The 27,858-nt window shown below is 36.6% G+C and overlaps 1 protein-coding gene across 2 annotated transcripts; it reads left to right on the forward strand.

Annotated features, from left to right (window-relative positions):
- On the forward strand, nt 1-27,829 carry LOC104242868 (1,4-alpha-glucan-branching enzyme 2-2, chloroplastic/amyloplastic-like). 2 transcript variants are annotated; one of them, XM_009797982.2, is made up of 22 exons: nt 1-339; nt 1,643-1,800; nt 4,629-4,930; nt 6,903-7,001; nt 7,640-7,682; nt 8,863-8,922; nt 10,288-10,368; nt 10,939-11,055; nt 12,858-12,941; nt 13,774-13,895; nt 14,051-14,170; nt 14,823-14,952; nt 15,039-15,149; nt 16,537-16,665; nt 19,044-19,147; nt 20,372-20,516; nt 21,097-21,244; nt 21,368-21,468; nt 22,432-22,509; nt 26,200-26,355; nt 27,141-27,215; nt 27,314-27,829. In XM_009797982.2, the coding sequence occupies exons 1-22, from the start codon at nt 258-260 to the stop codon at nt 27,422-27,424; spliced, it is 2,556 nt and encodes an 851-aa protein (XP_009796284.1). In that variant the 5' UTR covers nt 1-257; the 3' UTR covers nt 27,425-27,829. The 2 variants fall into 2 exon arrangements, with proteins under 2 accessions (XP_009796284.1, XP_009796283.1); XM_009797981.2 differs by having other exon boundaries at nt 1-314.
- The last annotated feature ends 29 nt before the right edge of the window (nt 27,830-27,858 follow it).

Raw genomic sequence — 27,858 nt, forward strand, 5'->3', positions numbered from 1 at the left:
GTTTCACTAAAATATAAAACCTCCGCCACTCAACTCAGTAGCTGTTTCTCTCTCTGTAATCACGCTTCTCTTGGCGCCTTGAACTCAGCACAGTTTTGACAGTTAGTTATTATCAGATCTGTAGTATTGCACCTCATGAAATAAAGATAGTACTTCGTAGATTCGCAAAACCCTAAGGAAAACAATGGTGTACACAATCTCTGGTGTTCGTTTTCCTACTGTTCCATCGCTTCACAAATCCCCTGCTTTCACTTCCAATGCTGATCGGCGGAATCCTAGCGTTTCTGTCTTCTCGAAAAAGCACTATGTTTCACGTACTACCTTCCTCTGTGTCTGTGTGTATGTGTGTATTTGTGTTTCCTCTCTGTGTGTATGTGTGTTTGTGTTTGTGTTTCTTTGGTTTGTTGTAATTGGTGAATTTTTCGTGGTTGACATTACCGAAGGTAGTAACTTTTTGAAGTTTGGGTCAGTTATAATTGACTCTGGCTTGGGTTTAAAAGGACCTCCTATTTTTTTATTGTGAGATCTTTTCTGCTCCTACATATAAGCTGTAAGAATCAATGCTTAGGTTTTCCTTCTCTTCTCTGTGTGCGTGTGTGTTTTTTCTTTGGTTTATTGTAATTGGGTATTCTCTAAAGTTTTAAAGTATATACTCTCAAAAAGTAAAAAATATTTATGAATTTTCATGGTTGACATTACTGAAGGTAGTAACTTTTTGAAGTTTGGGTCAGTTATAACTGACTTTGGCTTGGGTGTAAAAAGACCTTCTATTTCTATATGGCGAGATCTTTTTTTGTTCCTAAATATAAGTTGTAAAAATCAATGCTTAGATTTTCCTTTTCTCTTCAATTGGATGATCAGTTTCTTTTTTATTTTTCCTTACGTGATTTGTTGATTGAGTGGTGAAAGCTGAGGTTTTTGTCTGAAGAAATGGGGCTGTTGTACCTTTCTAGACAATTTTGCTGGTGAAAAAGTTTAGTTAATATTGATTCTTTCTTTTGTTTCTCTAATTGGGTGTTCTTGAAGTCTGTTAAGTATTTTCTCTAAGAAAACAAATTAATGAATTCATGAAAAATTTTGATTTGACATTTTTAAAGGTAATACTAAATCTTTTGAAGTGTCGGTTTTGGGTTTAAAAGGACCTTCTGTATGTTGCTTTTCTGGAGGGATCTTTATTCCTCCAAAAAGTAAGTTGTAAGAATGATCAGTGGTTATACTTCTTTTCCCCTTTTTGTGTGATCAGATATTTTTTAATTTTGTTTTTTAGTTGATTTGTTGATTGAATAGTGAAAGTTGAGGTTTTGTCTGGAAAATAGGGCTTCTAAGCTACTTAGCGATGTCATTGCTGTTCTACTTTTTGTAGACTCTACTATAGAAGTTTCTTGATTTACCATGAGAATATTGTCACACTGAAGAATGAGATCCTTTTAACATTAGTTTAAGCTAGATGGGCCTGTTTGATTCCGAGACTAAACGTGTAGTTGAAATAGTTTGGTAAAATTGTGCTTGGAGAAAAAAACGTTTTTTATTGCTTCTGCAGCATCACTTCTAATCACACAAATCTTTGCTCTCTTCAACCTTGATTAATTGACATTTAAGTAGCATAGTGGAGATATAACACTAATCTGATATATGTATGTAGGGAAGATCTTTGCTGAAAAGTCTTCTTACGAGCCCGAATCCCGATCTTCTACAGTTGCAGCATCAGGGAAAGTCCTTGTTCCTGGCAGCCAGAGTGGTAGCTCCTCATCCTCAACTGAACAATTGGAGGTTGCTGATACAGTTCCAGAAAATTCCCTGGTATGCTACATTAATCTCCAACCGCATGAAAGGAGAGTTTTTATCTTTTTTTTTTTGTGGGGGGGGGGGGGAGGGGGTGGAGGTGGCAGATTTTCTTGCGGAAAACACTTCTAAATAGATATCGTCCTGAGTCTGCTTAAATGAAATTGTTATTGCATTTTGTTCCCATGAGAACAGTGTCGTAAAAAAGTGTTACCAGTCTTCTCTATATTTCCGCATTCTAGATGCCAGATGCATGGCTTCTAGCTACAGTTGATGCATCGTTGCTAACTCATGCGACAAATTTGTGTGCACTCTTAGTTCAGAGGGAGGCATGATTATGCTTTGGTGCCCTTAGGTTCTCCCAATAAATAATAGTAGAAAGTTATCTACCCCTATTACCTGCAAATTTGAGGTTTTAGGCATCATATAAGCAAAGAGTGCCTCTAGAACCATGGTTAATAATATCACTTTTGTGGAGTAAAAAAAATGATATATAGCAGCTCAGCCTACCACTCTTAAAGCCCGTTGTACAATCAGTTTGGGATTTTGGTAGAGAGATCCTTTCCATAATATTGGAATGACTAAGGCTTCTTGAACAGTCTTGTTTAGATAATTGCAAGAGACACATGCTTATCTCAGGTTACGGAAAAATATTTTTGGGTTCCAAATCTTTATTCCAATAGGTGACCTATTTTGTCTCACGCAAGTATCAATTGAGGGAGCAAACTTTGAACAAGATAAAGACACAAAAGGAGAGACTGTTTCCTTTGTCAAATCCAACTGAAGGTATAAAAGTCTGTATCACAACAGTATGTGAGGAATGTGGTTACTTTGACAGTATCATGTTGAGAGTGTCTCTAAAGAGGGTATTTCTTTTGAGTGTGATAATCTTGAAGACTTGTGATAAAAGAGTAGTAAGTGTATGTTATTCTCTATGATATTGATATTATTTTTTCTCTGAGAATCGGAAGTTTCAATGTCTACCATTATTTTCCCCCTTTTTTTTTTTACTGTGGGTGTCTTTTGTTCAACAAATGGCATCAAAACACTCTGTTGTGTTATCCCTATCGGTATATTGCATGTCCCTACAAGTGGTACTAGGACTAGGGAATAGTTTGGTTCCGTGTAAGCATGGGCAGCATTCACAGGAATAATACAAATCATTCTCATAATACTATTCATACATACAAGTTTTATATGTAGAGGCATTGTTCACATTCCATACATGAGCTGATGAGCGCTATCCACAGTAAATGTCCTAAAATTGATAGAAGGTAATTAGACCCGTCATACTTGTACAACCAGTATAGATGTCTTTTGGACAAGGGAGCACTATTCGACGAATACTAGTGCAGGGCGTGCGTAGCCGCACTGCATCTTCAGAGGAGGATGTGAAACTAGTTTTGCCGCGGGAATTACCATTTGGTAACAGGAGAAATGCATTTTACTATAAAGTGGGGACTAAGGCATCGTGTAGCAGATACCAGAGGATACAGAATATTTGAATATAGAGCACCATTAATGGGAAGCTCAAGTAAAATGGAGAGGCACGGTTTTAAAGTGCCAAGGCACAACTTTTGAGGAGGTTTGTTTGTGGAGGAGCGACTTCCAGAAGACAATAGGGAATGCCACCAGAGCTTGCCTAGAAACACAGCCCTAGAGAAGCTTGGGTGGGAATGTCCGACTTGTTTAACGCAATTGCAGAGAAATTTGTCGATGGAAAAAATCTTGCTTGCATCCTCTCTGTAACTACATAGGATGAGATCTCATTGCTTTTTTTGATCATTAAAGCTCTGAGGCGGGAATGTTCGACTTGTAATCTCACTGCTAGTTGCTAGATAAACATAGAAAATGTGGCGGTCTGGCCTTTCTGTCACAGACTTTTAATTCTACTCTTTACTAGTGATTCCTCAACTTAACCGTCATGTAAGACCTACAACAGCACTAACCTTCATGTAAGACCTTTATAGAACTCGTCCCAAATCTTTCAGACAATTCTGCGTTTTATAGAAATTAAAGCAATAGTCTAACAGGATAAAAAGAAAAATATTTTGGGGCTATGAATTAACTCTCTCTCCGAATAGCCTAACATGCATCCAAATATTTCCGAATGTTTCCCACACCTTTCAGTGAATTCAGAAGTTCAGTGTCATCTCTCATCTGTATCTAGTGCCTCAACAATATCATCATGTTATTTACTTATTAAAACAAAATCATGTTATTAAGCACCCCCCCCCCCCCCAAAAGAAAATTCATTTTTTAAATTCTGAAGAGAGTCATTTTCTCTTTTCATTACTGGAACACTGTTTTGATCTATTAATTGTTTTGATGGTGGGCCTTTATCTCTATATAATTCTCATACATAAAGCAATTTGGAATCTCCTTTTCAAATCAATTTGGAGGCAACCTCTTGTTTATTAGGAGATAGATAAAGCTATTCATTGGATGCTTGATTGATAAAATTTCCAGCTTGTGTACCTCTAGAATTGATCTTTGACTCATTTGATATCTTTAGTTTCGTACTCCACTATGATGGAAGAAGACGCTTGGGTCTCGGTGGCTAGACGTGTGAGTTTTTGAATCTTGGTGGCATCTTTTGCACATAAGTTAAAAGCTTCACTCGTAAGATGATGAAAACCCTAGAACATTGTCAGCAGTGAGACTTTTCTATCTTCAACAGTAATCTTGCTCCAACCACCGACTATAGATCCTTAGAGCATGTCTCTTTACTATATAATTTTAATCTTGTTAAATTGAATGTACAAATCTTTTTGGAATAATAGAACCACTGACAATGCATATTGTGACTTTGCATCATAATTGTTCTATTACATTTTCTATTTTAGGCATCAACTGATGTAGATAGTTCAGAAATGGAACATGCTAGCCAGATTAAAGCTGAGAACGGTGACGTCGAGCCAGCAAGTGGTCTTAAAGGAAATTTTGAAGAGCTGGATTTTGTGTCATCACTACAACTAGAAGAAGGTGGTAAACTGAAGGAGTCCAAAACATTAGATACTTCTGAAGAGACGATCATCGATGAATCTGCTAGAGTTAGAAAGAGGGGCATTCCTCCACCTGGACTTGGTCGGAAAATTTACGAAATAGACCCCCTTTTGACAAACCATCGTCAACACCTTGATTACAGGTAAAAATGTTTTCATTTGTTGAGTAATTTGCCTATTTTAGAGGCAGCATTCGTTGATTGGGAGATTGAGAGATGATATTATATCGTCTATAGGCTGTTTTTTTTTTTTCTGTGATGATCTGGTTGATGATATTTAGGTTTTATTATAGACTTCAATATGCTGCTGCTTAGCAGTCCTGCTGTGTGTGTATATATATGAAATCTTTCTGAACATTCTTCAGCAACTTAGTTGCAAATTATCTGCCAGGACATAGGATCTGCGGATTTATCTTTGAGGGTAATATGGCTCTGTTATGCATCTTGTCAAAACCTTAATTTCTTCCATTGCGTAGATTGACATCTATACAATTGAACAAATCAGCCCAATGATTCCTTGTGTTTTTTCATAGGCAGACCCCATAAGATGAGCACTCACTGGTTGAAACACCACTGAGTTGACTAACCATACTTTCCGCTAACCACTACTCCAGCATTCCTTCTTGTTGAGACTTGAGAAGTTTACCTGCATAGCCATTTGCATACCATTTGTATAAGAGCTTCAGGCTTCTTCATGTTTCTTACTCCTAGATCACCGTCCTCCTTTCACTTCTACACTTAGCCCACCTAAGTAGCTGGTACTTTTTGGCTTCTGCATTTCTTTCCCATAGGAATGCCTTCTGAGCTTGTCACACGTTTAGGACACAGGAAGGTAGTGGTGTTGTTGGAAGAAGACTATCTAGGACTCAATTAATAAATACTAGTCTGCCACGCATTGAAAGATAGTGCCTATTCCAGTTTGACAGCCTCCTCTCCACCTTGTCTAACTCCATTCCCCTGCTGTGTCTATATATTTGGCCCTGAGAGAACTCCCTGGTAAATGGTGGGTAGTTCACCGATTCTGCGTTTGATCAGGTCAGCCAGTGAGTGTATGCTGTGAACTTTATTGACTGGGAAGAGAAATTTTTGTTCATTATTGATCCTTAGGCCAGGAACTGCCTCAAAGGCATCACGAATGACTCTTAGGTGCATCAGTTGCCTCTCCACAGCATCACAGAGCATTATGGTATTATCAGCATAAATATGGGGGTAATGGAGGCAATTCGAAGGTTTACTGGCTCCACATTAAATCCCTTAATCCATCCCCTGTCTGCAGCCACTTTCAGCATATTTTTAAGTCCCTTAATCCTTTGGCCATGGACAAAACGGGAGATAGGTGACCACCACTTGCGTGAACAAAGAGGGAGATGATCACCTTGTCCCAAGTCTCATTGACAGGGGAAGAAGCCTTCTGGGGAACCATTGACCAGTTAAGATGCACAGTTTGGTCCATCTGACCCATTTTTTTAATGCTTGGTTTAGGCATTGCCAGCCACTGTTTTTGTTTCTACCCAATTAAGATGCTTTATAATATTTTAGTCATTGTTTGAAACATAATTTTTTTTTTCAATCTGAATGCTCTTAGTATTTTCTGTTTTGTCATTGTCATCGATGCTTGTTTTCAATGGCCGTGGTCCTATGTTAGGTTTGCTTGTTCTTCTGCCTAGGTTTGAGTATTTGCTTTGTAAATTCTTCGTTTTTGTCTCCCAAGTCTAATTCTTGAAGGACGCAATAGGCCCATAGCTCAGCAACATGCTAGTTTAATTTCTAGTAGCAGTCTACCATGCTCTGTATTGGTTGGACTGTTCGTCAGCAGTTCTGTTTTATTCTTCAACTTTCCAATTTTACTAACTCTGAGAGCCGATTGCTCACATGCACTTCCAAAATTTTTGTTCTTTCTCAATGAATTGTTCTCTTTGTTGGATGTTCTTGCTCTCGAGGCATTATTTGCCTTTGGTTATGCAATTATGGTTATGCTCTTGGTGTATCTATATGCCTCAGCATTTATGTGCTTCGTTCTTCCCCAAGTGGCAGTGCTATCTTTCTCTGAATTTCCTGCGCCTGGACATGGCCAGCTAAAATCTAAAGAATTCTTTTCTATGCTGTCCCCTTTTAGGTTTTCAGAGTACAAGAAAATGAGGGAGGCAATTGACAAGTATGAGGGTGGTTTGGAAGCTTTTTCTCGTGGTTACGAAAAAATGGGTTTCACTCGTAGGTAATAACTGCTTTCTATCTTATTTAATTTTCTTTCTGAAGGTATTCGAGACCGGCCTTGTGCAAAACCTTGTCAATTTCATGCCATAATGTTATTCGTTGACGCTAACTTGGTACTTCTTTGACCCACAATCGTACCTATAGAGGAGTGAAAAGGTGATTATAGGTTTTAATATCTGCAGATAAAAGAAAGAGAAACAGATTACATTTTGTATTTGAAGACATGTATATAGCAGCGGTTAATTCTTGACATGCTCAGCCCTTTACAAAAATAGCTATCATCTAGTTTCTAGCAATCTAGGCATGGTATATATTGGAATTGGAATTATTTGTCTCAGACAGCAGCAGTGATTCTGGGAAAGTGACATTCCGAAGTTAATGTTTACGAAAAGGAACCATCTGGAGCTAGTGTTACACCTAATTGTTGGAAGAGAATCTATGTACTTCATTGATATTGTTTTTCCCTTTATTGTAGATGTTTTTACTTTCTGTTTTTCTTTTCCTTGGAGTATATGTAAGTTATATCAGATCTGTAAGCCTGACCTTAACTGTAGATGCTCCTTCTTTCCCTTAGTAAGTTTGCTCTACTGAGAGGGGCTGAAGTACCAGTCACTGATTGCCTGTGAACTTTGTTGCCAGTGCTACAGGTATCACTTATCGGGAGTGGGCTCCTGGTGCCAAGGTCAGTGTTTCCTTTCTTGTTTTTTAGGATTCTCTATGATAAAAAGGACCGCAAAATTGATAACCACTTCTTTTTAAAGTAAAAGGTGAGAGAAATTAAGAGAAAGTAGAAAGGAGAAGATTTATGTTTTAATTCTCAAGAAAGATGTTTAAGGACTTCTGACCTAAAGATGTTTCTTGTCTGATAGTTTAGAATATTGTAATTGCTCCACAGTTTCTGTCATTTGCACAGATTATGGCCTTCACCCTGGATGGAGTTCTGACCTAAAAACGATGATAAAGAGTCCTTTGGCTTAACTTATTAAAGTTAGGCTTTGTTTCTTGATAGCATTACTCGCTACCTCTTCAAGCTTGATCTAGGCCTCGACTTGGTGAGCCATTTTTTTCCCCCATCTACTTGGTGAGCCATTAACCTAGTCTGTAAGACTTATTCTGGTCCAATGTGATGGTCACTTGGAGGATGGAGTGACAATGGACATATATTAAGTCATCTTTTCAGAATAAAGATCAAGAACTGAGAAACTATTTTAGAATACTCCAGGTTGCAAACTTCTGTATCCCAAAATAATTAGTGAATCATCTTTCTTCTGCCACTGCCCACTAGCAAGTAAAAGATCTATTTTGGCATGTAAGAATTAGCTCCCAGGATTCCTAGGACTACACTGACTCAAGATCTGCCAACTACGTACAAATTTGTCTTGAGGAACACGACCATGATATATTTTGACCTGGCTTGTCTTATGCCAGTATGGGTACCTATAACAAACAGCAAACCAAGTGTTTCTCTTTTGGTTAGAGTGTGCTTTTATCAGCATAAAATGCTGTTTCTTGATTTTTACCAAGTCCGATGAGTTCAGTACGCTGATTTTACATTAAGGAGCCTTCTAAAAGAAAGGAGAATCCCTTCAGCAACACGATATTGCTGGATGTATGGCAGAACATTTTTCTGCCAAAGCTGCAAATTCTGACGTTTTGTGTAAACTGATTACTAAAGAAATAAGGTTCAAGTGCAGTATACGGTGAAATGAGAGATCATTAATGTGAAATAAAGTGTAAAGTCATTGGTGATCTCCTTATATGCCCATCAGTTTTTATACCAACTTCTGCATTTTGTTTAAGATATGATAATATCGTTTTGTGAAAGTCTAAATTGCATGTATATCCTATCCTTTCCCTTGCAGTGGGCTGCCCTCATTGGAGATTTCAACAATTGGAACCCAAATGCTGACGTCATGACTCGGGTATATCCCTTACAGTACATATCCAAGTGGTTCTGTTGCCATTTTTGTTTGAGAGCCTTGTGTTCTTTACATTTGATTGTCTTTGCTACTCATTTCACAGTTTCTAACAAATTTCTCGTATTCTTATTTCTGTTTACCTTTTCTATTACCCCTTTGTTGATCGAGTTATATTGGCACGTGATCCCCTTTTCAAATTTGCATGTTACAAGGGAGTCTTTGCAAGAAAATATGGATTTCTTAAGATTTCAAAGTAACTGTTTCTTGACTTCTTTCTGGTAAGGCTCATATTTCGTTAGTTCCTTGATAGTAAGTCTGAAAATGACGACACACTTTAAATTGGTATTTGGTGAGAATAGTGCTTTCTATGTCTGGTTACTTATCAAAAAAAGAAAAGAAGTCTAATTATTCCGTCAGATGTTCCATTGATCTGATAAAATGAATTCAAGATCTGGTGTTGTTCTTGAGATTTTTCCGAGTCTTTCAGAATTCTGCTTTACTTCTACGAGCATGCAACAAAATTCCTTCTTTTTCAGTTCATTGCACAAAAGGGATCAACTGGATAATAGACAATGTACAGGTCAAAGAGGAGCTATACAAAAATTATTGCTCTCTGCCGAAGACATCCTATCACCTATACAAGTTGCATCTTTTGAGTACTCCTGAAGTACTCTAAGAGAACATCATACGTTCTGTTTGGAACAAAAGAAAGTCCCACTTGTACTTGTCAAAAAAAGGAAAAAGTTCCACTTGCTCAAGAGATCTTCTATTCTCTTCTTTCCGAATTGACAGAACCATCACTTGAGGAATTTCTGTCCAAGCATTGTCTTTATTCCTTCTTTCATTTATTTTCCAGTTTCCCAAAAATTCTTCAGGCATTATCCAACTACTTCCCTGAATTTTTATGGATCATATTCCACAGATATTATACAAGTTTCCACTGCTATAGTAGACGAGTCGCATCTTCACTAGCTTCCATTGTCTTTCTCTTCTCTTTTCTCCTTTTTGCCCCTTGGGGCGGGGGGGGGGGGGAGGGGAGGTGGGTGTTATAGAGAGTTTCACTGTTACGGTCATCTTCTGTAATTAATATGTTAACAATGAAGGATATGTAGAAGGATCATCTATTTGCATTCACTTTTATATAATATCTAATTGTACGAGTAGTGAAGAAGTATAGAGACAATATCACAAGAGTAATCTGCATAGTACTGCTGTTTTGATCTAGGATGATGGTGGTTAACATGTTGATTGAAGCTCTTAGTATTCTCTTACCATCTTATAAAGACATGTTATGCTTTGCATGTTACAATGTTAAGCTCTATGCAGTGATGGAATGTTGCATAAAACTAATTCATGATCTATAAGCAGAACGAATTTGGTGTCTGGGAAATTTTTTTGCCAAATAATGTGGATGGCTCTCCTGCAATTCCTCATGGGTCCAGAGTGAAGGTATGTTCATTTTCTACAGTGCTCTGATTGACTTTTGGGTATTTTATCCATTGGCTGTCGATACTACTGTTTTCCACCTTTCAGTTAAAATACTTGTGTCAAAGAATGTTCAAGATTCTTTTTAGTTATATAGGTCTATTCACTTCTAAGCCTGATAAGTGCTGGCTGCAAACTCTTTCAAGGAGATATGTTTTAACAAAGTTTATAGTGTCTCTTGTCTCCCCTCTTGCTCTCTCTTTCAGCACACAGACACCCCAACCCACCTCTTCCAAAAAGAAACAATATAAATATTCATCCATGAATGAGCTTTCAAAAGTTGTTTCCCTGATTCAATTTCTTAATTATTCAATTCAAGATTAGTAACAATGAATATCATTATTTGATTTTCTAAGTTTGATCTAATGTTCTAGGTCAGAGTATTTAATTGTAATTCATCATCTCCATAATGTATATAACATATATTTTCACTGTGCTTGTTTCATAATATAATCATAGTTTATCGTCTATGTCTGATCCTTGTGGTTCTATGCCACTATTTACTAATATTACTCTAATATACTGAAAATGTAGATACGTATGGACACTCCATCAGGTGTTAAGGATTCCATTCCTGCTTGGATCAAGTTCTCTGTACAGCCTCCTGGTGAAATTCCATACAATGGAATATACTATGATCCACCCGAAGAGGTTACACTCTTTTCTCTGTTGTTGCTAATTGCCCAGTATATGGACTTGTATTTGGTTCATCATACAAAGGAATGTGGTAAAGACATGATTAAATAAATTAAGGTGTCTATCTCGAACAACTTTAGCTTTTAGATGAGTTTTTCACACACTCCCACATGGTAGCAGAGTAGGTAGAGGTCCTGGGTTTGAGTCTCACCGCCACTCATTATCAGGAAAAATTTCCTCGTACTTGGCACATGAAAAAGAATTAGACCCACACATGAAGGGGCATGTTGAAGACATAATTAAATAAATTAAAGATGCCCTTTATAATAGCTTAAGCTTTTAAATGAGATGGTCACACTCAATGGAATGGAAAATCTTTATTAGTTTGAACTCATATGTGAAAACCCATACTGGAAAATTCACATGTGGCTGCATTTAAGTTTGGCATTATTCTTTTGTTTGGATAGTAATTGAAATGGCTAAATGGGTTTTACTGGAAATAAATAAAGATTGCTACTAAAAAAAAAATAGAAATACTAGATGATCGAATTACTTAAGGAGTATGCTATCCCCTTTTATAATGTTCTTTTTTTTTAAATTATAAGTAATATGATATTTTATAAATACTTGCATTAAGCCAGTGCAACAAGTGTAGCTACAATTGTGCAAATCCTCTATTGTGTCTAGCATTGCATTTAATCATGTGCAACGACCAGTTTGCACCAAAACGCTACAGTAGATAAGGTTTTACAATCGAGCTGTATTAGAAACATATAAATTATTTGAATATGGAACTTTATTGAGCATCAATTATCTGAGTTTAAGAGAAGAAGGCTCTAAACCATGGTTAACAGGTGCATAAGGGAAAAAAATAAGCTCCAGAAGTCTTCATGGCTTTTTGCTAGTTTTTCCAATTGAGATACACTAGGATTTGCAACCTGTTAATAGCAAATTTTGTCCGCTGAAAACTTTCTTATTTCTTTACAACCAAATGCACCTTAATAAGCATTTTATACTGTAGCCATATGCTTTCCCCTTCCACCCCCAAAATAGCGAGCCTAAATGAAAGGGAATCGTAGACAAAATGTGACACGAGCCACACAACATACTCATGCCTCAAGCCCAAAAATGAGGGTCCAACACTTGTTCACGTGTTCACGCTGAACAACTATATGCTTAACGGCTTAACTATTTCCTCAGCTTCCTTACAAAACACATTTCAAGCTATAGCTTCAAGGTGCAATATTTGGACCTAGAGAAATACTAGACCAGCTTTGCTGTCAGAACTCAGAATCCTTTCATATAAAGAGATTCTTTCCGAGAAATCATTGAGCGATTAGAGTGATCTCTTTCCTAAGATTAGCTTGATCTCATATTTATTTAGCAATAAACTAAGTGATAAGTTGGCGGAATAGTCACTTAGTACTGGTGGGAGATATACCCGGTGGAATAGTCGTCATAAAAAAAGAAAAAAGAATATGTTGATAAGTTAGGGATTTGTGTGGCATAGAGTTTCAATGAAAAAGCTACAAAATATGCTGACATGTTAATGTATGGATTTGAGCTAGTCCCTTGCAAGCATACATTAATAGTCTTCTACGAACTCTTCTTTTTCATGTTCTCCGGTATATTTGTCCAGTTGATTTGTTGATTAGCTTATTTAGTAGTGTCTTGCACAGCAGTCTGTGAGCTAGAAGTTGTCCTTTTCTTTCCTACGTAGGTGCTTGTATTCCCTTGCTAATTTCTGCATCCTCACAAACTCTATTTTGTTTCTGTCATTTGTTTTCATGTTATGATTCGTTTTCAATTCCTTGTAGGAGAAGTATGTATTCCAACATCCACGGCCAAAGAAACCAAAGTCACTGAGAATATACGAATCTCATATCGGAATGAGTAGTCCGGTGTGCATCCCTCCTCTTTCATGTAATTTTATAATTTATGAATCTGATTTTTGTTATTTCATTTCATGTTGGACCTGTCATGACTACCGTATATGTGAACATTTAGTCATCAGAGTTGCTATTTCTCTAAAGTGGCTGTTGAAATTCGAACTGAAGTGATTGCTGGTTGATTAAGGTTTTGCCGTGTGGTGTTCTGGATGTTAACTTTATGAACCAGAGGTTAATTCTTTTCTTGCTGTTCTAGAAATGACATCTGAAGGCCCCTTTTCACATGTCGATATTGTTCTTTACCAAGTAATCATCTTCCACATAAAAGCACGGCAGGATAGGCAGACTGAGAATTTGTCAAGTGCGAACACTTGTGTATTTTTGGCTCTTTTACTTTACTATTACTATTCTCTGTTTATATGACCTAGTTTTCGAGAACTATAGAAGAAAAAAAGTACCAGATACCTTTTTACTGTGCCAAGATTTTTTGAGTGTTTCCAGCTGTTTATATGGATTTCTTCATTTTTGTGATACTTTTGTATATGGATGGTATGATAGCAAGAACTGATTCCCCGTGCATATATATCGTAGCTGTAAAATGTGATGCATCAGAGATGTGAATATTTGGGCCCTTTGTCTTTATCAAAAAAGAAATAAGATAAAATATTTACCCCTTTTTCTATTCCATTTTCTCCCAAGCTACTAGGACCGTAGTTAAATGCTATATTCATTTTCAAGAAGCTTTTAGTTATTTCTTATCTCAGTCTCCTTAAGTTTTGCTATTTGTCTGAACTATTGAGTTTATGTTGTTATTCTCTGACCCTACAGATGATTTGTGATGCAGGAGCCTAAAATTAACTCATACGTGAATTTTAGAGATGAAGTTCTTCCTCGCATAAAAAAACTTGGATACAACGCTGTGCAAATTATGGCTATTCAAGAGCATTCTTATTATGCTAGTTTTGGGTAATTCTAGTTTTTATGTTTGCATTTGTTTCCCTGGTTACTCTATATCTTCAGCAAGTCGTCTCAGTTTCTCATCTAGTCAACTGGTGTCAGTAACTGTTTTAACTGACTACTTTAGTATTTCTAATGCAACTCGTTATCCTTCTTTGTCTCAGTTATCATGTCACAAATTTTTTTGCACCAAGCAGCCGTTTTGGGACGCCTGATGACCTTAAGTCTTTGATTGATAAAGCTCATGAGCTAGGAATTGTTGTTCTCATGGACATTGTTCACAGGTATTGCAACTGTGTTTAGTGAATCTATGGATCAAGTCTTTTTGTCATTTCATGTTTTTGATTGTTGACATATAGTTTTCCTTGTGAAGAACTAGTCAATCTGATGGTGGGGATGTTGGACACTTACCATAAAAATGCCTAAAAATTTGCCTTTTGGAATTGATGAATTATAAAATGCTGTAGCTTCTAATTATGTGGATTAGTTTTCCTGTCTACATATGATGAACGTTGCTGCACTCATAAGGATAACCAAGGAGAGGTGTGGAGATATTCTCCTTATTTTTCTGTAGGTGGGGAAATATTCATTAAGAAACATTAATCGCACATAATCTTTTCTGCCAGATGCATTATGCTACTCGATGCCTAAAAAACATTGTTTCGCTCCATGTTGAGGTCTGTTTTCTGTTCTTGTGGTTAAGATGCAAGTGCATAGCTTTCAGATTAGGCTTTATTTTTTATTCCCATGGATCCATCATTAATTTTTCTCTTCCGTGGGTGCATTTCCTATAGTCTAATTCATAAATGAAAGAAATGGTGCTTAATTCTTACATCTGGTCGTAATAAGAGTTATTCTTTTTTTATTGGCACTTATTTTCTATTGACAAGCTTTACTTTGCCCTTAACTCACTGTAACCGTGCAACTTTTTTGCAGCCATGCATCAAATAATACTTTAGATGGGCTGAACATGTTTGATGGAACTGATAGTTGTTATTTTCACTCTGGATCTCGTGGTTATCATTGGATGTGGGATTCCCGCCTCTTTAACTATGGACACTGGGAGGTACTTTCTTCCTTTCAAATATGAGTCAACCAGAACCTTGTGCCTCGTGTCCATGGGTGTGACAGAAACTATGTTTCTTGTTATAGGTACTTAGGTATCTTCTCTCAAATGCGAGATGGTGGTTGGATGAGTTCAAATTTGATGGATTTAGATTTGATGGTGTGACATCAATGATGTATACTCACCACGGATTATCGGTAAAGTTGATCCAACATAATTTTTATACTCAATTTTGTGATCATAAGTGACAGCTTTTAGACAACAAGGTGCCTGGTAACTACCAAATTATGGGGAAAAAAACCTAGTTGACCTTTGTATCATTCTATGGAGTGCGCAGCAGTTATTTAGTACTCTAGTAAGCAACTCATAAAGTAATTAGGCATCTAATTGCAACAATTCCTTTTTTAGTACCATGGCCATTTATTAGCCAAGGCATTGTGATTTTAATAGTGTCTAGAAGAATTCGTACCTTCTCTTCATTTTATTTAGTATTACCCTGGTATTACCATTGTATAAAATCGGCTTCATTATTTGTTCCTCTTCTTTCCTTGAATAAGCTAAATGCCTGCAAGTCATGTTAATTCTCTGCCTGAATGTCTAAGATAAATCTGTCCAATCAAATGGAAAAATAATTTAGCGAATGTCTTGCACCCAATGGTGTGGTCCAATGGTCAATGAAGTGGAGAAGAACGACGAGGTCTCAAGTTCAAATCTCAGCGGAGACAAAAAACACTAGGTGATTTCTTCTCATCTGCCCAAGCCTTAGTGAGCCGAGTTATCTGGTACTTGTGCTGGTGGTAGGTGGCAGTTACCGATGGAATTAGCTAAGGCGCATGCAAGTTGGCCCGGACGCAAAAAGGAAAAAAAATAGTTTAGCGAAAATCTGTTGGTGGTTTTCACTTAAGAGGGCAAGTGACCTCTTAAGGAGCTGAAGTACAATTTTTGTAGTTTACATCGAGTAGTTAATTTCCATTATTTTTGCCCTCTCTTTGGGTTGAGCAAACTTTGAATTGCTTTTACTTGTAAAAAGTTCTTGAAAGAGATGAATTATATATGGATTAAAGGTGTCTATGCGAATGAGATTACTATAAAACAGACAGGCTGAAGAGTTGCATGATTTCCAAATTTGCAAAAGTATGGAAGAACATGTTAGTCAACAATTTCGAATCGATCAATTCAATATGCTTTCATCCAAAATTAGTTGAAGTCGACTATATGAATCAGCTGTATCTGTTCCATCCTATTCAGGTTAATATTTAAAGGATTAATCAGAGTTGAACTACTTTTATGCTAACCTCAACCTAATGTGATCCCCCTCATCCAAGCTTGAGACTGACTATACTTCGCAAGGCTCACATAGGTGGAGTTGGTAAATACTTTTCCAATATCTACAGAATATAATGAAAAATTAAGGTTTATGAGATTCTCTTTTTAGCTTCAGGAACTCTATAGTAGTTATACGCACAGCTAATGTCATACTATTTGGAAATATCAGTTTCCTTCTTTCTGCTTCATGTGTTTTACCAAGGTGGTCTCTCCAGTATTCTGCTAAACTACTTACCTGATGCATTTTAATTTCTATAGGTGGCATTCACTGGGAACTACAATGAATATTTTGGATTCGCGACTGATGTGGATGCTGTGGTGTATTTGATGCTTGTCAATGATCTTATTCACGGGCTTTTCCCAGATGCGATTACCATTGGTGAAGATGTAAGTACTTGTCATATTGACCTTATGGTGACTGGAATGCTCTGAGATCGTGTGTAAAATCAAAATAGTCCTCAGTATGCTGAATTTCTGATGGTAGGATCTTCAAGCTGGAGGATACCATCTGCTAGCACCACCTATAAAGTTTGTATGAAAAGTTTCAATAATATTAAAAAAACAGCTTAGAGAATCAATTTGGTTATGACGTCAGGGGATATAAGTTTTTGTTCTAAGAGGAGTCTGGTTCAATTTTCAGAAAACTACTGCTTAGAAAAGTTTATTTTTTAATGTCTCCGAACTGCTTCTCCAAATTCTCGACTTCCTGAACCCTGTTCAAAGAGAAATCTGAAGTTTCAGTGTTCCCCATCTCTAATATAGGTATAAAATTCCCTTAATGAACGCAAGTGGAAACCCAGTATAGAAAGTTTAAGGAAATTTCTTGTTCATTTTCCAGTGACAACAAGTCTATTCTGCTGATTATGCTGACTGGAGTCTTTTCTGATCTCCAGAATAAAATTAAAAGAGAAAGGTCTTTGCTCCTAATTTTTCTCCAATGGACTTCTACCTTATTATTATCCCCTCATGTCAGATCATCCTCTCCTTATCTCCTCTGTGGCCATCTTAACTTTCCCCCATCAGAGGGTTCAATTCTTGAGCATCACCTGTGGCAATATCTCAAATTAAATACTGTTGGAAACTTGGAATGATGCTAACTGTCTTACCTTCCCTGATTATTTTATCTTGAGATGGATCAGTTTCATTCTTCAGACAATGGGGTAATAGTTTTGTTACATATGTTTGATGCCCTTTATTTCCTGCTAATGTTGGTCAAGCCTTATTTTGCCCTTGTCGACTTTAATGTATAACTAAAGATAAAAAAACTATCTGAAAATTTGTTGCTCTTAAAAACATTTTCTGTTTTAATTTCTAATTTGAAGATAGCTCTGCAAAAGCCAACGTGAAGTCTCTGCTTTTCATATGCTCGTATTTCTTATCTGAGGATCTATTCTTTCCTTTAAATGGCTTACTGGGTATGATGGATGTATTTGTACGGCCTGTTGTAAAAGTCCAACATAATGTATGCGACTTATGTGGGATTGATACCTTGGACAATCAGTGTTAAGATCGGGTTAGTAGGCCGAGGATAAAATTTCAATGGTCTAGGTAGCATATTCTCCAAAAGTAGTTCCTTTATAAGTTAGTGGTCTGGCTATTCCTTTTAAGGTCAAGCCCCTTATGTTAAGTTGACTAAAAAGCGAGTATGATCTTCATGAAAATGGAAGGATGCACCATGTGGTAGTAGCAACTCTTACTACAGCCTTAAAAAATGCATTATATAAATTCTTTTTTCCTCATTGTTTCCTATAGAGTGGATGTGGATGTTCATTTTGTCTTTCGGAAGACCAATAGGTAGCACTTAGTTTTGAACTTCTTATCCTCGTTGTTGTTGTCTTTCTTTGGTTCCATATTACAGCCAATCCTCTTTCTAGGTTTCTTTGAAAAATTTTTTCTCTTGATAACACTCACTTCATTGTTAATTCTATTTCACATTCTTAATTCCTGATTATCATATATGGAACTTAATTATGGGCCTGCTCTGTTATATGTCTTTATTTTCTCCTTCTTCTAAGTGTATAACTCCATTAGGTTCTCCCTAGCCTTTTTTTTTTGCAAGGGTACAAAACCTTTGACCGGCTAAATTGTGTGTGCTACCTCATCGAAATGCTTTATTTGTCTTTAACAATAACAATGGCCTATTACTTCATCAAAAAAAATTGGAAAAAAAATAAATGACAGTGGCCTATTAGACTTTCAAGAGCCCAGTAAGGTGATTCCATTAATAGTGCATCTTGCATGGGAGTACTTGTTTGTGATGATATTGTACTTTATTTATAACGAAGTAACTTATCAAATATAAAATAGTTATGATTGGGCGTATTTGATTAATCCGAGCAATGTGTCTGGTTACTAACACTGAATGGATGATTATTTATCGGCCGTAAATTTAATATTAGCAAAGAAGGGAAGATATCGGCAAATGTGTTGCTATGGTAACTGTTTAGTGTGTTTGGGGCATCGGGTGATGCAGGGATTTTGAAGGACAAGTATTTCTTCTCAAAAGAGTTTATAGTATAAGTAGTGTCCTTTTAAGGAGTTGGGTGACTTTTCCGACCTGCTTGGTTTTCTTCTTTATATGGAGGACTCTGTGTGCTTGTCCTTGGTACTACTGTATGATTTTCAAAGGTTCCTCTTTTATGAAACAGATATTTATGCTAATTGCAAATTTTGCAAGGTGAAGAGAAAGGACATTTTACTCTATATGGGCTGCGACTCTTCTGATCATCCTCTTAATGCTCTACTCTTTTTGCTGCTAATTTCAGGTTAGTGGAATGCCGACATTTTGTATTCCCGTTCAAGATGGGGGTGTTGGCTTTGACTATCGGCTGCATATGGCAATTGCTGATAAATGGATTGAGTTGCTCAAGTATGCTGTTTCTAAAGCTTCATATGCTTATCCCTGAAATTATATATATATTTTGATGAAGTAAATTGATTTGATAAATGTATGGGAAAGATACTGAATACAAGAAGTATTTCAAAAATAGAGAACATAAAATTAGTGTGTAGATGCTGTCAATTTGAAGTTCACAATAGATGAGGCGACTCAAGCACAAGCACTGAAACATTTTAATGTGGTCTACACTGAACAAGTGCATATCTTGTTTGCTGTTGGTACATTTTTCTTTCCTTTTTCGAGAGCCCCTTTTGAGGGATAGTAACTGGTCTAGAGAAAAGTAGTTACATGTTCTCTTTAGGTTTTACTGGATCCCTCTGTTAACTCGTGAAGTTTTCTCATCAATGCTGCAAGATAAGATTCTTAGTAAGCAGTAATCTGAATCACTCAAAGAGCCAATAGGATGCTTTCCAGGTGAAAACCATCTGCACTAGCTTCTTTTGCCTTTTTATTTGTTTTCAATGTGCAGCAGTTCTGATGGTGATGGTACAATAATCAGGATACATGGACTCGTGCAATCAAGCCAGCCTATCTCCTTTTAATCACTAGCCAAAACCCATTTTTGATTACAATTTCTTGGTTTGCATTTCAAATTTATTCTAATCTAGAAGCATCCGAACCATTTTCTAGGGTGAGGCATAAGTTCAACAAAGGGAGAGTAGTGGGGGAAGCTTGTTTACCTTGTATATGTAGAAGGCAATGTTAGCCTTGTGTAGGGGAAAGAAATGGAAAAACAAGTATATGATTGCATCCATGGTTGGACTGTTTGCCTAAGAAAAATAATGGTGCCATCTCGTAGAAAGTGTTTCACTGTTTTGGTAATTTCTCAATGTCTGATTGATGTAGTGTTTGGTTATGTGAACTAGTATTGATTTCGAACTATCTCCTCAAGTGAGGCAAAGATGCATGTGCTCTTGTTCTGAGACAACTCAGAAAGATTATTCTGCGACTGTCCAACTATAAGCAAATGATCTCAGTGTTGATGCTATTACGCTGGGTTGCAATGCGTGTCTACTACTTGTTTGACTATATGCTTTCTCTATCCAGAATACAAAACACTCGCTTGCTCTCAGGATATGCTCCTTAATATTTTGTATTTTGACTTCAGTTAATTTCCAGCAGTTCATATTTTTCTCTATGTGCAAGTCGCTGATCTAGAAAACTCTTTTTTTTTTCTAACACTGTTTGTTACAGGAAAAGGGATGAGGATTGGAGAGTGGGTGATATTGTTCATACACTGACAAATAGAAGATGGTCGGAAAAGTGTGTTTCATATGCGGAAAGTCATGATCAAGCTCTAGTTGGTGATAAAACTATAGCATTCTGGTTGATGGACAAGGTTATATATACTTTTTCTGTCTTTTCTCAGCAATCAAATTGAAACTTAAGATTGGGCATGCCACTTGAAGGAGAACTTTAGTTTTGCATTATTAACTCATCCATTTATTTGAGGGAGAAGTCTGCATTCTTTCACCCACCAGTTTTATTAGAACGACCTTACCCCAAGCTTGGAAAGGTAGAGAGGCTGTTCCACCAGTTCTATTAGATATTCTATAATTTCACAAAACTATCAGCTTCATTTCTGAAGTAAATTTTCTCTGAAGGATGTATTCATACATGAATCTACTACTTTCTCCCTTTTAAAAAAGCACCGTCATGTTCTGTATAAGCTGGATATTTTCTGTGTATTTTGATGATTACCCTTTTTATCTCTTTAATAGTAATGAGTGAGCATGAGTATCCCCTGTCCTTTAAGCATTACAACAGAATGGAGTTGTTAACACGCAATTATGTCAACTATGAGTCTATATAACGCCCCAAAATTACGTCTTCAAGGGCTAGAGCTGTGTTTTTCTTGATTTAGTTTATCAAGTTCTCATGTAATGCCCCCCCCCCCCAAATGCAACTATCCTTTTCAGGATATGTATGATTTTATGGCTCTGGATAGACCGTCAACACCATTAATAGATCGTGGGATTGCGTTGCACAAGATGATCAGGCTTATAACTATGGGATTAGGAGGAGAAGGATACCTAAATTTCATGGGAAATGAATTTGGCCACCCTGGTATAGATTGCTAACATTTTTGTTCCTTGGCTTTAATTCTTTGCTAGGCTGCTTTTGATCTTGTACTATTTTCTTTCCTGGTATTCTTTATTGAACATTAATACATTCACTTATATTTTCCAGAGTGGATTGATTTCCCTAGGGCTGAACAACACCTCCCTGATGGACAAGTGATTCCCGGAAACAATTTCAGTTATGATAAATGCAGACGGAGATTTGATCTGGTTAGCCCTTGCATTATTTCTTATCCAGGTTGTATGCTTTACCATTCTAGCTTCTTGGTGCATTGATGTGGCGCTGATGCAAATACTCCCTCTGTTCCCAAAGGGAATGATGGGGTTTAGAGTACGAGGATCAAAATATTTAATTTTCGGGGTGAATTTGGATGTTTATTTCTTAATTATTTTGAAATATCGACATATTTACTAATTATATAAACATACCGTAAATCATATTTTCTTACAAATGCATGGTCAAAGAAAACACTCCTTGGTTCCCTATATAGTAACAATGTCGTACTAAATGGAATGGAATGGAGAGATTAATGTTTTGAGGTTGTCTTTACGCTGAGCAAGGGTGAATAATCAAATTACTTAATAGAGCTGCTAGCTAAAAATTTTGTGGGATAAAGAGAGTATAACCAAAAGATAATTCACTTAGATAGACAATAACTCAACATAAATAATGTTGTCTATGCTTATAGTGAATGGACATGTTACATTTATCAATTGAAACTCTGACTTGGTTGCTTTGTGAACTATGATGACCTCTTTTATCTCCTTAAAGGTAAGTCAGGTCTTGTGTACAGTTTACAGAATCATCCTTTTCTGACACGCAAACTGTGGCTTTTATGAGTTCTGTCATTAGTGTAAATATACATTGACATTTATGTTTCATGTAGAGTAAAAAATTTTCCCCAAATACTTCATACTCTTGTCGTTTTGCATGGACATAACAAAAAAAAGAGATAGGATAAGGGTCATTCCATTGTCTAGCTAACACGTAAAAGAAAAGATCACAAAAAGTGGGATCACATACAGGATTCCCATCAGCTTTTTCTATTTTGGTAAAAGAGAAGGATAAGGACCAATATACTTCTACTAACTTTTTCTTGGCATTATTCCAAGTTCCTATTTAGCTTTTTTTCAGTCTTAATTTGTGAGTGCTTATCCTTGCTGGATATTCAGGGAGATGCCGATTATTTAAGATACCATGGGTTGCAAGAATTTGACCAGGCCATGCAGCATCTTGAAGAGAGATATGAGGTATGAGTTTATATTATGCCGCTTTCTCAGTTTAGTGCTTCTTGATTTCCCATGCCAGTAGTTCTTCATTTGTTTGATTAACTTCATTAAGGTCTTGTAAAACATAGTCTCAGATCTATGTGATAAGCATATTCATGTAGTGTCTTTTACTATCTGGCTAAATACAGTTTGCTGAAAATTCTTGTCCATAATCAGTAATCATTTATCATCCTTTGAACAACCAGGCGAAACTGGGATCCAGTCATTTACTTTGCTGATTCATGAGAATTAGTTTCTGGTTATGGTAGTCTTATAGATATATCATGGGAAAATGTAGTTAAAGTTTCAAACTTGTAGCAAATTTTTGAAAGAGATAAAAAGTACCCTATTTACCAAAGACTTAACCAGCAATAAATAGTTATTAGGTTAAACAGTCACTCCAAAATTCGAAGGTTATAAAATTCCTAATCCTTAATTGTAGCTTGGATTATTGAGCTAATAGTTCTTTTTGGTGTTTGGTGGTGGAAATTGGTGTGAGGAGATGAAGTAGGCAATTCTTTGTTCGCTGTCTTCTGGGAGAAACAATTTGTGGTCTTTCAGTTCTGAAGGTCTGATGAGAGAAAAGCATAAAGAGTAGTTTGCTTTTGTAGCACACAAGGACAAGCAGTTGGAAGCTAATGAACCAAACAAAATAACATGAGTTAACTGCCAAGATTTGTGGTGAATTTTTTTTTTTTTTTAAATAAAGATCTGTAATCAGCTGTCTTTTCATCTCACACTGGTGGAACAGTCAGAACTCAGAACATAAACAAGACGAAAAGAGAAGATGATGGTAAGAGAAACATAAAGGCTAGCCAAAGGTTGGTCTCACATCATCACGTTTCTTGTGCTGCGTGATCCAGTGCAATTATTGTGTCTTTAGAGAAACTCTAAGACCTACTAACAGTTAAAATATAATTAGGAAAGGATAAGAAAATCAATATAAAGTGAATCATCCCTTTGTTCATGTGCATGAGGATAGTATGACTTTTATTCATTCAAGGAAGTGGCACAAAATCACTGAACTGAAGCATCTCATACTCAATCAGTGTTGTGTCTTTTACTTAGATACAAGTAGGGTACAGTCTTGGGGTGATGGTTCTGTGCTCTCTGTAAATGGTGAACTACTTTGTTGCCTCTACACGGATATATAAATCCTAAACTACCCAAAGAACCATGTCAATACAGCAAGTGCTTGTCAGTTAATGAGCATCTAATTTCTTTTAAGATGTATTTACAAAAAAATCTATGTATAGACTAGTTTTGGCATAAGAAATTAAGGCCATTTGGTTTAGAAGTAAGTTATGCATGGATTAGTAATGCATGGATAGTAATCTAGGTACTGTTTATGTGGTGATTAATAATGAAAGGATTGTTGTACGGGTGATTAATAATGAATGCATTGTTATGCGTGGTTAATACTTAAGAAAATGTTATACAGGAATTAATTACTCTAAAAGGGCATTTATGCCTTTAAATAGTTTAATCTCTGCATTATTATTACAGCAACAACAAACCCAGTGTAATCCCACAAGTGGGGTCTGGGGAGGGTAGTATGTACGCAGACCTTAACTCTACCTTCAAGAAGGCAGAGAGGTTGTTTCCGAAAGACCATCGGCTAAGGAAAGACTGCATTATTAATACACGTATTCTTATTCCACATTCTATCTCTTATAAAATAATACATAGATTCCTGGGCATTATTTAGTATCACCAACCAAACATTATATTATCTTATGCGGAATTTTATAATGAGATTAATTATATACCTCAACCAAACATCATATTATCTTATGCAAGATTTTATGCTGGGATTAATGCTTACTATACTCAAACCAAATGACCCCTATAGGTTATGCGAAATTTGTTGAATGGACATGTCATGCTTCCTCGATCTGACAGATACAGGAAGCTTTTTACTTTAGTTTCACTATTAGAACTTGGCTAGTAAATTTCACCACTCTCACTTTGGTAGTCCTTTTAAAAAGAATAGAATTTCACTTATCTTTCTGTACCAAGTTAATTAACACAGGTAACCCCCCCCCCTCCCCCCCCCACACACATAACAGTCTTCACAGGGAAGCCTTGGGGGGTTTGACTACGTATTGTGGATTCATTGCAAATAGGTTTTGTGATTCCATTATGGGAGTTTACCGCTTTTCTGGAAACTAGGTAATAAAGAAGAATGTAAAAAATGGAAATTGCAACTAACTCAACCACAAAAACTAGCTCATGAGGTGAAGATTATTCAAGGACATATAAGGAGACAGCAACCCAATCTATCAACCAATGTGGACAAACATATTGACAGACAAGCACAAGATTTGACAAATAACTCAACATCCATCAAACACAAGAAGAAGAATACAAATAAATTAAAATACATGGGTTTCATCACAATCTTAGAATGAAAAATTTAGCCCGTGTATAGGAATATCTATGCACTTCTCAATTATAATGATGGAATTAAGAAGAACCAGAAGAAACTTGGTTGGAGACCTTTCTTGCCTTGAATTTCTGTTGCCTTTGCCCAGATTGTCAAAATTCCTTATAGATGGCATGGAGTAGCATAACTGTAAATATGAAAATGCGATTCAGCACTGAGGCTCTAGCCTCTACTGAATTTTCTAGCATGCTCCAGGGAACCTAGGCACTACACTCTCAGATCCTTTTGCATATTTCAGTTAACACCTTCGATGTTTGCTCGCAGTCTTCTGTCTTCTTCTTATCTTGCTCAATTTGTGACTCTCTTGGCCTTCCAGCTCCCCCCTCCCCCTTCTTGCGTGAACATCCTTCGAAACCTTGAAGGATATTGTCATAGTGCAGTCAAATCACCAAGAAACCACAATTAAAGTGTCAAATAAATGCTTAACTATGCATTATCATTTGTGACATGCAATACTATCACAGATAGACACATTTTTATCTCCAATTCCCGCAATTAGGCAAACATAGCGAAAACTATCATTAAAACAATAAGAATATGAGCATTATATCCTTCCATAGGCCCATCACCTAGTTTCAAAACAAAGGTTTAGAGATACCTTGGCTGTACCAGTATAGTTTGCACTTTGTTTGTATGGAAATCCAGCTCACAGTGCATTTATGTATTTCTTTCACCATTTATCAAGTGCAGGTTGCTCATGGATCTTTCGAAAGAACAAATAGAATGATGATTATCTTAACAATCTTCTCTAGAGTTTTGAAACTTCTCGTTAACTCTCTCAACCTTGGTATTGTCTATTAAATCTTACTGCGCCCTTAGAGCATGTTGAGTCCAATGTTTCTTCTTTTGCTGACGGTTCCAGGCTTCCAGTGTCATTTTCAGACATCCTAGTCCCCTAAGGCTCAATCATCTTTTTCTTTTAAAATGTTCCTGCTCATATCTGTTGTCCCTAGGTTGTCAAAACATCTTTCAGCCGACTTTAAAACTTGATAATGACATGTGTTGCAAATTCTAATGGAAAATCATGGAAAAAGAGAACATATGGAACAGTCAAGTTATTTTTAGGCTGCTCTTGGCAGTCTTCTTTAGAAAACAAGCATGATAATAGTATGTCGTGTAGCTTTATTCTCTTCAGTGGTCGTGCGTATTTACTTTATTGGTTCATAATGTGTTCATTTTTTATACTTCTGTGTAATGGACGAAATTTTATCTACTCTTTCTGGCAGTTTATGACATCAGAACACCAGTACATATCACGAAAGGATGAAGGAGATAGGATGATTGTATTTGAAAGAGGTGACCTTGTTTTCGTCTTTAATTTTCACTGGACAAATAGTTATTCGGACTATCGCATAGGCTGCCTGAAGCCTGGAAAATACAAGGTATGCTGAGTTGAAACTTGTCTTCTTCGATAGTATATTTACTCATTCTTTCCTTTCAAATGGAGGCCATCAGTTTTGTATAAGTAATGCAACCGATTTATTTGACAATTGTAATGCATAATCAAAAAAGTTTCTTTTCACTAATGTATCGTCATTGTTCCCCGTCGTGATCCCAATGGTTCATATTTCTTTCCTCTTCACTGGTAAACATATTTGACAGTAAACTGATGTGGGTGATCTGAGCGAAAGCTCTTTTAGACTTCAGTTCTTTTCAGTACTGTAGATGAATATGAAATGCAAAATCTGAATGCTGGTATTCTTTGACCATTAGTTTAGCTCTTCCCATACCTTTGCTTGCATTAGCCAATTTGTAAGATGATCAAGTGATTATTCAAGAATTGACACCTCAATGTATTCACTTTCAAGTGGTAGAACGATATGAGGTTTTGTTAGATAGTTGATTTTATAGATGCAAATGTGAGGATGTGTTAGATTCAATTCAAAAAAGGTACTTTATTGGAAACTAAGAATTTCTTGAAGAAACTCTCTAGTGGCGAACTCATGCTCTAATTTGGAGTTGGTCCATTTCCTGTATTTGATAAAGAGTAGGACATCCTGGTATCCCACAATTGAGGTATCTTTTGGAAATCCTTAAAATAGGTGATTTCTAAGAATTTAAAGATTCCGGAATGCTGTCTTAATTTCTTCTATCGCCTTCTTGATGCGGTCTATGAATTCAATTGATTTTCTTTTGACGCGATTTAACTCAAATGGTGCACTTCCAGGTTGTCTTGGACTCAGATGATCCACTTTTTGGTGGCTTTGGAAGAATAGATCACAATGCCGAATATTTCACCTTCGTAAGTTAAAATCTCCCTCCATTATTAATCTCAGCCTGTGTTATTTAATTTTCTTTCAGAATGAAATTTCTATAAAAAATTCAATTTTGTCTATGCAGGAAGGGTGGTATGATGACCGTCCTAGTTCCTTTATGGTGTATGCACCTAGCAGAACGGCAGTGGTCTATGCACTAGTAGACAAAGACCAAGAAGTAGCTGTTGAAGAATGAATGGACTTGTTGAAAGATGTGAACACCACCCACCCGGTTATCCAGATAAGCTTCTTGACAAGTCGGGCGCTATTGCATCAGTCCTGGCGGAGTTTCATGTGACAAAGGTTTGCAGTTCTTTCCCCTACTAGCAGAGCAATCTGCGCAGAGCTGAAGTGCTGAAGAAGCATGTAAAATCGAAACTTATGTCAAACTGCTGGACTGGCTTCAGCAGGTTTTGCTTAGGAGTTCATATTGCATTCTGTAAATTATCATCTAGCTGAGCCAGTGAGAGGTAGCAGTAAGATCTCTTTACATGTACAGCCAACTTGATATCAACTATATGACCTAATATACAATAAGTATAAAATGGAAACAGAGCTGATCTAATGATATTTCATTGGGCTCAAAATTGGTGGCTTAAAAGGTGTTATTTTCTTTTTTGAAGAATTAAC

Source organism: Nicotiana sylvestris, chromosome 7 (assembly GCF_000393655.2).
Source record: "Nicotiana sylvestris chromosome 7, ASM39365v2, whole genome shotgun sequence".
In the NCBI taxonomy this organism is placed as follows: Eukaryota; Viridiplantae; Streptophyta; class Magnoliopsida; order Solanales; family Solanaceae; genus Nicotiana; species Nicotiana sylvestris.